Source organism: Gallinula chloropus (assembly GCF_964237585.1).
Source record: "Gallinula chloropus genome assembly, chromosome: 1".
NCBI classification, from domain to species: Eukaryota; Metazoa; Chordata; class Aves; order Gruiformes; family Rallidae; genus Gallinula; species Gallinula chloropus.
This window is the reverse complement of record NC_140085.1, coordinates 112,812,481-112,823,378: the sequence shown is the minus strand read 5'-3', so window position 1 is coordinate 112,823,378 and position 10,898 is coordinate 112,812,481. Positions and strand designations below refer to the sequence as shown.

Below are 10,898 nucleotides of genomic sequence, written 5' to 3'. Positions count from 1 at the left end.
CGGAGCGGGGGAAGGGCCACGCCGGCGCATGCGCGGGCACTTCACGCCGCCCACGGTGGGCGGCCGGTGCGGGGCGTTACTCTAGGGCGGTGGTCCCGGGCCCGGCCTGCTCTGCTCGGCTCGGCAGAAGGGGCTCCGCGGCCGCGCCCCAGGGACGCTGCTCTGTGGGGGAGAAATTGATTCGGAGACGCAGCGCCACGCCCTGCCGCCTTCGCAGGCCGATGGGAACCCCGGGGGCTGCCGCAGAGCGCCTCGGTGCTTCCCGCTGCCCGGCCTCTATAAGCTGTTTTCGGTCCGCCTGGTTATAAGGATTAACGTGGTCTGTGGGGGGTAGTTACTGAGTTTTGTCCCATGTTCAAGCCCCGGTTTTTCCTTCCCTAATTCCGTCGCTGCGTAGGGATCAGCAGGGATGGCGAACAGAGAAGCAGCTGAGATGCAAATTTCAGAACTAGATTTGCTCTCCAGCATGTTCCCCTATGAGGAAGAATTCGTTGTGACTGACCAGCTGGCCGTGGCAGAGCTGAAACACTATGTTGAAAATGAGTCTGCGGAGATGCCGTCTTCAAAAGTTCAGTTTATACTGAATGTAAAGCCAGAGGCCTCTAATGCCTCTATGGTACTGTAAACATTTTTTTTTTTTTTAATAAAACCCTCAAACCAAACCCAGAACTTTTTATTTTGTTGGATTTTGGAGCTTACTTGAACATTCGCTCATTTGTTTTTAGGCAGAATTCTCTATGGCCTGTGCTTTACCATTGAAATATCCTACTGTTCCACCAGAAATTACTGTGAGGTATGGCATTAGAAGTACAGCAAATAAACACAATTAGAGGCTTTTTTTTATATATAGTTTACTGTCAAATCAAGCCAGATGGACAACAATGTTGAAGAAATCTATGAGGTTATGTCTCTGGCATCCTCAGCAAATCGATGAGGAAAAGGTGAAAAGGGTGGAGGAGTGCCATCTTCTGTGCAGTGGGGCTGCACATAGATAATGTTTGTAGGTCCAGTGCTCAAGAAGAGAAAATGCTGTCCATTTTGACATGGCTTAACACTAACTGGAGTGAAAAGTTTCTGAGTGATCTTGATCTTCTCATGTCAAAATGCTGTGACTCCCGGACTTCTGTTATTTTTCTTATTGGCACATTTCTTTTTAAAGAAGTAGCCTTGCGTATTACTGGAAATCAGTTCAGACACCATACTTACTTTTCAAGGACCTTTTACTTGATTTTGATCTACAGACTAGTAGTGCTGTATGTGAACGCAAAAGTTAGCACACCGATTAAATACTAATGAAGACCTTTTCATAGCTAAGATGACTTAAGTATCGATAGCACTCACATACAACCTAAATATGGCCTGAATTTTTGCTTGAAGCAAGACCATTTGAAAAACACGCTAAATTGTAAGAGTGTTACAACTGCTTTTATATTTTCCTTTAGGTCATCGTTGTTAAGCCGCGCTCAACAGATTCACCTGAACTCTGACCTAAAAACCTACTTGATGCAAAGCTGCAGTGGTGAGCCCTGCATGCTGAGCGCAAGGGAGTGGGTTAAAGACCACGCAGCTGCTTACGTTGACAAAGAGCTTTCATCCTCCTCGGTGACAACACCAGACGCCGTGCAGTCGGAAGGCATCACGTTCACTCGACTGTGGATCTATAGTCATCACATTTACAACAAGCAGAAAAGAAAGAACATTATTGACTGGGCCAAGGAGCTCGCTCTGTCAGGGTTTTGCATGCCGGGGAAACCAGGTGTTGTTTGTGTAGAAGGTCTGCAAAGTAATTGTGAAGAGTTCTGGTCAAGGTTAGTTTCCCTCCATTAGGAGCGAGTATTTCAGGTTACATGTGGCCAGGAGGTGGTAAATCCAACCACCTTCCAACCTGTAAAGCTGTGCAAAGTATTTGGGTTTATTGTAATGTATTTGCAGCTCTGAATATCCACTCTACTGTCGGCTGCAGCAAGTGAAGCTAGCAGTGCAGCACAGCACACATTTCTTTCTGTTTTATTTTCCTCTGCATTGCGCTTGTGTAGAGACAGGCTGCATACCCCTGTTGTGTCAGGTATGTGTGCTGTTCTCACTTTGGGTTTCTGTTTTACTCTGCTCCCATCATTTATACTCCCAGGTGGTGCAGTCATTTGGTTATGTCAGCTATAGAGAGTATAACAACATAAGAATTAGACCAGGCAGGGCAGGAGTAAGCACTGAAGTTGGAATCAGGTTTTCATCAGTTATTTTGTGAGGAATAAAATTTAAGGGTTTTAAATTCTGAGGAGATACAAAGAAACAAGTCCCTGCTCATGGGAGCGTTTCTACCTGAGAAGTATTTCTGAGGCCAGCTAGGAAACCAATATCCCTGTCAAGATAGGCAAACAAATGGAATTCATCAACTTCTGTGATAACAGCTATTTCATAGCATTTTCTAAGCCGGTCTTTCTTTTATAGAGAGATTCATATTTCTCCCAATTGCTTTCAGAGTGAGAAGACTGACGTGGAAAAGAATTCTCATTCGGCACAGAGAAGATGTTTCTTTGGAAGGTGGAGGACACGCTGAGATTCAGGAACAGAGGAAATTCTCACTTTTGGAAGAAAAATGTTTTGATGCGCACGGTGCCAGAGGAAGTCATATGGATTTGGGGCAGCTATATCGTTTTCTAGAAGAAAAAGGATGTGCTGACATTTTTCAAATGTACTTTGGGGTTGAAGGACATTGAAGAGGTTGAAGGTCACCCCAGGCTCAAGTGCCTTCCTTGTAAGTTTGATCCTCATAACAGATTCCGTAGCTGTTTTGCTACAGTTGATCAGAGAGGGAACTAATCATCCCTGTTTTGTATGATGAATCCAGTTTTCAATGAAAACGACTATCCAGTGAGGATATGAATGAATGAAAATGACGAAATGAGTGCTTTTTTACACTTCCTGGTTTTAGGGACATTCAGGGTACGTATCTAATTATGATGAGATAAAATATGTTTGATGACCTATTGGGCAGGTACAGAATGACAAATGAACAAACAAATGGAATTATGGTGAATCAATATAGGAATAAGAGGGGAAAATGAACTGTGGATATATCGAGAGGGAATGTGAGGCTTATGTTATTTGTTGCTATTTACTTAACACTACCTGAAAACTTTTCTGCTCTCTACCTAAATGTATGAGGTGAATGTTGTGGGTTTTTTTTTTTTTTTAAATTAAAAGGAGTGATCAAGTTCACAGAAGCCTTGCTCATGCAAAGAGGATGAGGTCGGATGCCTGCTCATAAGGTGCGTGAATTTTACATCGGTGAAAGGGTGTACGCAACGTGTATGTGCTCCACCACATCTGTAGTCAGGTCTGTCTCCTTCTGCAGAAGCAGGAGCATTCCAAGGATTGGGCTCCCTTGCACGGGTAAAACCGTCCTGGCTCTGCTGAGGTCACAGCTTCGCAGACCAGTAATTCAAAGTGCACAACGCCGCACCCGCTTTTGAGCCGGGCTTCCGGGAAGTTGGGCCGAGGGATGCTAACTCGTTTCTTTGCTTGCGGGCCCTGTGTCCAAAGCGCTGACAGAAAGCGGGCTGCGGTTGCTTCTGCGGTTAACGAGGTGTTCCTGCGGGGGTCCGGTAAAGCAGCCAGGGCCCAGAAGCGTTTGGGAGTGATTCTTGGCGGCGATTTCATCCGCCAAGTGCCGGGATGCCCCTGCGTGTAACTTTGCCGAGTCCCAGGCGTCTGGCTAAGCGTGCGGGGCCGGGCCCGCGGCACGCCCGGCGCTCTGCTGCTGACTGCAACGCTTAAGGGCGCTTCACCCGGGTCACGTCAGCGCCAGGTCAGCGGTTACCCGGGCGCCTCCTTCCGAGCCAGGGCGCGCGGCACCTCCCCGCGACGCCCCGGCCACCGACGCTCCCAACAGCCCGGCCCCGCCGCGGGTTGAAGAGGGCGCCGCGTGCGCGTAGCCCCGCCCCCGGAAGTGCTGCGCTCCTCCGCTCGGGCCGTGAGACCGTCTGCTCCTGCCCGGTGCCCGGCGCCGCCGCCATGGGGGGCAAGAACAAGCAGCGAACCAAGGGCAACCTGAGGGTGAGCGCCTCCCGCGGGCTGGGGGTGGGCCACGGGTCCCGTGCGGCTTCCGCCAGTGGCTCTGGCGGGCGGCCGGAGCCGGGAGGGCGGTGGGGCTCTGGGCCTGGGCCTTGGGGCGGGGGCTTCTGGCAGCGGCAGGCGCGTTAACGCCGCTCTTCCCCACCTTGGTGGCTCGGGAGGGGGGCTGTAGGGCACCGGAGCGCGTCAGCCGCTGGGAAGCTGTGCTGCCTTCGGGCCCGGTCTCAGCAGATGGGGCTGGGCCCCCCGCCGAGTCTGGTGGGTTGACGCTGGAGGCCAAGTGCCCCCCAACGCTGCTCTGTCGCTGTCCGCCTCAGCTGGACAGGGGAGAGAAGATGTAAGGGAAGGCTCGGGGCTGGAGGTGAGGACAGGGGGATCACTCAGCAGTTACTGCCAATGGTAAAACAGACTCGGTTTAGGAAAAAATAATCCCATTTGTTGCCAAGTAAAACAGAGGAATGAGAAATAAAACCAAATCTTTAAACACCCTACCCCGCCCTTCCCCTCTTCCAGGACTTAACTTTACTCCTAAGTTCTCTACCTCCTTCTCCCACAGGGGGCAGGGAATGGGGGTCGCGGTCAGTTTATCACACATTGTCTCTGCTGGTCCTTCCTCCTCTGGGGGAGGGCTCCTCACACCTTTCCTCTGCCCTAGCATGGGGTCCCTCCCACAGGAGACAGTTCTCCACAAGCTTTTCCAATGTGAGTCCTTCTCGTGGGCTTCAGTTCTTCATGGACTGCCCCAGCGTGGGTCAGTTCCATGGTGTCACAAGTCCTTCCAGCAAACCTACTCCAGTCTTGCCAGGAACCTGCTCCAGCATAGGCTTCCCACAAGGTCACAGCCTCCTTCAGGTGCTTCCACCTGCTCTGGTGTGGGGTCCACCACAGGCTGCAGGTGGATCTCTGTTCCGCCATCATCCTCCATGGGTTGCAGGGGGACAGCCCTCCTCACTGTGGTCTTTTCCATGGGCTTCAGAGGAACCTCTGTTCTGGTACCTGGAGCACCTTTTCCTCCTTCACTCATCTTGGTGTCTGTAGAGTTGTTTTTCTCTCATGTTTTCATTCCTGTCTCTAGCTGCAGCTGGTCTTGGTGTTTGTAGTGGTTTTGTTTTGTTTTTTATTTTCCCTTCTTAAATACAGTATTGCATAGGCACTACCACTGCTGCTGATGGGCTCAGCCTTGGCTAGTGACATGTCCATCTTGGAACCAGCTGTCATCGGCTCTGTCAGGCATGGGGGGGAAGCTTCTCACAGAAGACACCCCTGTAGCCCCCTACTACCAAAAGCTTGCTGCACAGACCTAATACACCAGGCTTCAGGGGGAATTATTGGCCTGGGCTCATGCTTTAGGAAATAGTGACTTCAACTTTGCCTAGCACCTGTGCGTGTTTTCTAGAAAGGGGCAAGGATAGGAGAGTGAAACTGCAAAATCACCATGGGTGTATGTTCAGCAAGGTACCAGTGGATACGCTCAGTGTATTTTTCTGTGGAGAGTGTTAGAGTACACCTGTCGTGGTGTCTCCATCTTGCCTCTGGGCCTGAAGTGGTGTGACATCTATCAGATGTGGTACTCAGGATGGCAGAATTGTGGGTAAGGCGTTGTGTTCAGGTTATTTAACTCTAAAAATCTCAAGTATTCAGAGAAGACAAGGGAACACTGAGAAGGTCCTTAGAGTTGAGGTTTCACATGCAGAAAAAATACTTACTCTGCAGTAGTGGTAGCCATGTAAAATGTGGTTTACGTACCTCAAGCAAATTGGAGGAGTATGGTGAGCTAGGAGCTTCAGCAAACTGCCATTAATTTAAAACAAACACACAAAACCAATCACATAAAAAAAAAAAAGCCGCAAGCCACCTCAGACACCTGCAGCTGTGATTAGGAAGTAAAAGGTATTCTGACTATAATTATTCTGTCTCTTACAGACAGCCCTAAAACATTTATCAGTTTTGGGACAGTCTTTTCAAAGGAGTGTGCTTGAAGTAAACATGAGGCCACTAAAGGGGTGAGCAAGGTGTTGAATTAACTGGGGCAAACTAGAAGAGATGCTGCACTCCAAATGGCTCACTGTGACACTAAAGGGATAGTATTATATCGTGTTACATGTGTAACCTTTGCTCTATTCTGTGAAATCCCTTGTGGCCCCTTAACTTTGTTGCAGCATCATTTCATTCATAGGTGTTCTTACTTTTCCCAGTGACGTGAAGAGCATTCCTTGAGCGCTGCATTAGTCCGTGTGAGAAGAACTGGTTAAAAGAAGTAGTAAATAAGTAGTAAATAGTTTCTTAATAAATTGTTTGTTTACAGAAGGATTTTTCTGTTATACTTTGTATGTCTATAAAACAAAAAAATATTTTTAATAAATATTCATGAATTATAAGAAAAGGGAATGCTGATTCTAAAGGGAAGAATAATTTTCTAGGTCGAACTTCTGTGTTTAAGTCATAGGTGGCCTCTTTTTTTTGATGAGGCTTGTTTAAAATAGAAGGTTAATTAAGTGACATAAATAGGATCTTAACTTCAAATAAAATGAAAATTACCTAAAGAGATGACTGATTTCTGTCCCTGTTTTTTGTCAGCCTTCTAGCAGTGGCCGAGCTGCAGAGCTCCTTGCCAAAGAGCGTGGAACAGTGCCTGGGTTTATTGGCTTTGGAACGTCTGAGAGCGATCTAGGATATGTTCCTGCAGTGCAAGGAGCAGAGGAAATAGACAGCCTTGTCGATGCCGATTTTCGAATGGTCTTGAGAAAACTTTCTAAAAGGGATATCACAACAAAATTAAAAGTAAGTGTGTGCTTTGTCCCCCATAACGTTTGTTTTTGTAAATTGGAAAACAGTATGTTGTTTTTAAGGATGTGTAAGGAATGTATCAAGGAAGTGCTATGTTCATGTTAGTAAATTTGCTAGAACTGCAGTCCAGGCTGCATCTTGAAGGGGTTTAAGAAGGTCCACTGTGCAGTGCTGACAGAGCACTCATGAAATTGACTGTTAATTCTGGCTGAATCGCAAGAGGTTAACTGATTTTTTTTGAAAAAGAGAGTTGCAGTGTCTGGTAGAAGCTGGTAAATTACAGACTGTATCTCTCTGACTTCTTAAATATGTTTTTGATTTTAGGCTATGCAAGAGTTTGGGACAATGTGCAAGGAAAGAGAAGCAGAAGTTGTTAAAGGCGTTCTGCCTTACTGGCCAAGAATTTATTGTAAAATCTCACTAGTAAGTATTGAAGTACCTCATTGTGGTCAGTGGCTTCCTGAGGAGGGGGAGCCAAGGGGCAGGTGCCGATCTCCTCTCTTTGGCAACCAATGACAGAACATTCCAGAGGGACCAGCATGAAGCTGTGACAGGGGAGGTTTAGGCTGGATAGTAGGGAGAGGCTCTGTAATGAGAGGGTGGTCGGTCACTGGCACGGGCTCCCCAGGGAAGGGGTCACAGCACCCAGCTTGGCTGAGGTCAGGGAGCGTCTGGACGATGCGCTCAGTCACATGCTCTGACCTGGCTGACCCTGTGTGGAGCCAGGGGTTGGATTCAATGATTCTTATGGGTCCTTCCAACTCAGGATATCCTATGATCTAAAGTAAAACCTTATCTGGATACTTCCTGTGAAACCCTGTAAGGCAGGCCTTATTGGAACCTCTAATTGTGTTGGAATTACTAACTTGTTCTAGGAAAAACATGAAAAGTAGTGTTCTTTACTGTGAAAATTTTTCAGTATTAGCAGTGAATCTTGGTGCCTGGGCTGTACTTGCTGGATAGAGATAGCTGTTTGTTAGGTCTTTGCATTAAAAAAAGGTACATGTTCTCATGAGAAGTACTTCTATGTAAATTCCAGAACGGGTGAAAAAATGTACTCTTCAGTTAACACAACTATAAATATTTTTGATCTAGGACTAATACCTGACTAGACTTACTATTAAAAAGTAACTAACACCCCCTCACCCTCAAACCCACCAAACCGAAAACCCAACAGAAGAACCCCCAAACATGAAAAGACCGTATGTAGCCAGATAATCCATAATGTTATGATATACTGAGTAGGTCACCAAACTGGACTGGCTGCTGGTGGAAATCTGATATTTGAGAAAATGAATAAGTGTTCTGATCCATTAGAGCAATTCTTTCCAGAAGTCAAGAGCATAGAAAGTCAGGATGCTGTAAATTCATACACAAATAATGGGTAATGATGCACAGTTTGTGTAGGGCTATGGCCATTTTAATCTATAAAGTGTCTTCAGGGCTTCCTGTTTCTCTTGCCTCTCTTCTTTCTGTTAAATGTTTGTGTAAAATGTAAATAGAAAGCGTAGTTAGGGATATCCAGAGAAAGTTATAATTTTGAATAGGTTACGTATCAGGAATATGACTCTGCTAAGTTAGGACTCTCCCCTTATCTAGAGATAGCAAGATGGTTTTTGTTGCATATTTTCAAATCTCCGTAGCCTAATTAATTGCACAAACAGCTGAATAATGAGACAGGTTTGTTTTCTTAATCATCACTTCTGCTTTGAAGTAGCTGGCATCAAAAACACATCTCTGAAAACAATCTCCCTTTTTTTTTTTAAATCAGGATCACGATCGCCGCGTTCGAGAGGCAACTCAACAATCTTTTGAGCAACTGATTCTTAAAGTAAAGAAACACTTGGCTCCTTACTTAAAAAATATCATGGGATACTGGCTGATTGCTCAGTGTGACACTTACTCCCCTGCTGCTTCTGCTGCAAAAGTAGCTTTTGAAAAAGCTTTTCCTTCAAGCAAGCAACCTGAAGCCTTAGCATTCTGTAAAGATGAAATTCTTAATGTGAGTTTATAGCTTTGTATTTCTTCAAGGCTTTGTGTTGAGTATATGTCAGCTTTTATTACAGGTTTAAAACTTATCCTGCCCTCAGCTGTTCTTCATGGCTAAATTTCTTTTTCACCTGAAACTTTGCTCCTGCTAATGCAGAGACTGAAACAAAGATACTTCCTCTGGGTTTTTTTTTTGACTTGGCAGTTAGAATTTTCCTGTATGCATTTCTGTGTAATGTTGCTGACACAATAATGAAGCCAGAGTAGTTTAACTGCAGTAATAGAGGATGAAAGAATGCTGAGTAGTGTCTTGGAGAGCTTCTGCAAATTTAGTTCTGACCAAGGTTAACGCTCTTCTGACAGTTGTATATGAAACTGAATTGACTGAATTAAAAAAGGTTGAAGTTCACAGTGCTGGAACATCATATGGAAATTTAACCATTCTGTTTTGTTAGTTTTGCTTCTTTTTGCCAGAAGTATAGTGATACAGGACTGCCATTTGAAGTATTATACTGTTGATTCAAACAGTCCTGCAGCTGCTGTGTTCAGCAGGAGTCAATTTAATTATTACTTGTTCTAAGTGTCTGTAGTGTCTAAGCATGTCTAAAATGTGTTTGAGACTTGACTCAAAGATTGTGAAGTTTCACTGTAGGGCGGTTCTGTATAGACTATATTATTCACAGATAAATACTAGATTCTCATGTGCGTGTATATATATATATATATCTGTTTGGGTTCTTTTCCCTTAGGTGCTTCATGATCACCTTCTGAAAGAAACACCTGATACACTCAGTGACCCCCAGTAAGTTTACCTGCTTTAATGAATATGATTTAAGTCTTGGTCTGTATTGGGTTCTCTGTCCCTAGAGGGAGTGGATTTAGTTTTGTTTCAAGGGGCAGAATTTGAGTCCAGAACCTGCAACTTTCTTTGGGACTAAAGTTTATGCTTTTGAAAATGTTACTGATTGTCTAATTCTGGTTTCAGCTCTGAGTAGCTGGAATGAATAGCTGAAAGATCAGATGACTTAACTCTTTAACGGTTTATAATGTAATTTGGTGCATTAGAACCTACGGTAAGTTTACATGTTTACGCTGCTGGGACCTGAAATGAAAAGAAGAACACAGCAAGACTAATGTCAGCTTAGTTGAGACAGTTTAGAAGAGTTTGAGAAGCCTCCTGGTTTATTTATGGTTCACTTAATTTTTTTGTTTTGTTTTGTTTTATTTTTTGAGAACTGTGCCAGAGGAAGAAAGGGAAGCAAAATTTTTCCGGATTCTGACCTGTTCCTTGTTAGCTTTAAAAAAGTTGCTCAGCATGTTGCCAAAGAAAGAGATGCATTCACTGGAGGAAAAGTTAACATCACTTCTGTCCCAAAACAAATTTTGGAAATACAGCAAACACAGCGTACCACAGGTGACTTTGTTTATTTCTTCTTTATGTTGGTTGGGTTTTTTTGATAAAGATAATACACCAAACCTAAACAAGTGTTAATTATTTGTATTCTACTAGAATATACTTTGTACTTTGCTGTATTATAGTTGAAGCAGCCTTCAGATTTCTAGACCTTAAATAGACAACACTGCTCTAAAACTTGCCCAGTAGACCAATTTTTTATTTCCATGTCCCCATCATCTTCTACTTGGCAATCTGCCATCATTTCAAATGTATGTAAAAGATACAGAGTGGGGGTGCTCTTAATACTTTTTGACTTCCATTTTTTTTTAAACCCCTTCATTGGTCACTGGTCTGCTAAGACCAATAGTGCATACTGATGAATTGATTCTAACAGTAGGTTTTTTTAAATGCTTTAAGGTGCTCTTGGGGAAAATAATGCCTTTTTGAGAAGTATATTAAAAAGAAGTTGATAAGCATTTTATCACTGAAAAAACTACTTTAAAATATTTAAGAAGCTTAGCAAACAATTTATTTTTCTTTAGGTTTAGTAGTATTTAAACCTTTGCTGATGTGATAAAATCTAGGGACTATACACTGCAAGTTACAGTGACTTTAAAAGCGATGTTACAGGATATATGTAGTGACAAAGTGG

At 44.4% G+C, this 10,898-nt stretch overlaps 2 protein-coding genes across 2 annotated transcripts in view; both read left to right on the top strand.

The window, feature by feature from the left end:
* The first annotated feature begins 185 nt into the window (after positions 1 to 185).
* Positions 186 to 3,213, top strand: RWDD2B (RWD domain containing 2B). The gene is made up of 4 exons (XM_084264462.1): positions 186 to 616; positions 726 to 793; positions 1,443 to 1,808; positions 2,480 to 3,213. Exons 1-4 carry the CDS (start codon positions 410 to 412, stop codon positions 2,715 to 2,717), a joined length of 879 nt encoding a protein of 292 aa, XP_084120588.1. The 5' UTR covers positions 186 to 409; the 3' UTR covers positions 2,718 to 3,213.
* An 801-nt stretch (positions 3,214 to 4,014) lies between these two features.
* LTN1 (listerin E3 ubiquitin protein ligase 1) overlaps positions 4,015 to 10,898 on the top strand; it is a gene marked incomplete at its 5' end in the record, with an annotated part of 31,293 nt that continues 24,409 nt past the window's right edge. Inside the window, 6 exons of the mRNA XM_084261143.1 lie at positions 4,015 to 4,056; positions 6,652 to 6,855; positions 7,186 to 7,284; positions 8,633 to 8,863; positions 9,600 to 9,652; positions 10,084 to 10,264. Of these exons, the coding sequence (XP_084117269.1) occupies positions 4,015 to 4,056; positions 6,652 to 6,855; positions 7,186 to 7,284; positions 8,633 to 8,863; positions 9,600 to 9,652; positions 10,084 to 10,264 (810 nt within the window). The remainder of the gene's footprint in view (positions 4,057 to 6,651; positions 6,856 to 7,185; positions 7,285 to 8,632; positions 8,864 to 9,599; positions 9,653 to 10,083; positions 10,265 to 10,898) is intronic.

Excerpts from the sequence above, each read along its gene's own strand:
- RWDD2B (XM_084264462.1), top strand. The coding sequence starts at position 410 with ATGGCGAACAGAGAAGCAGCTGAGATGCAAATTTCAGAACTAGATTTG. Across the intron at positions 617-725 it reads AGGCCTCTAATGCCTCTATG|GCAGAATTCTCTATGGCCTG; the intron begins GTACTGTAAACA and ends ATTTGTTTTTAG. Across the intron at positions 794-1,442 it reads CCACCAGAAATTACTGTGAG|GTCATCGTTGTTAAGCCGCG; the intron begins GTATGGCATTAG and ends ATTTTCCTTTAG.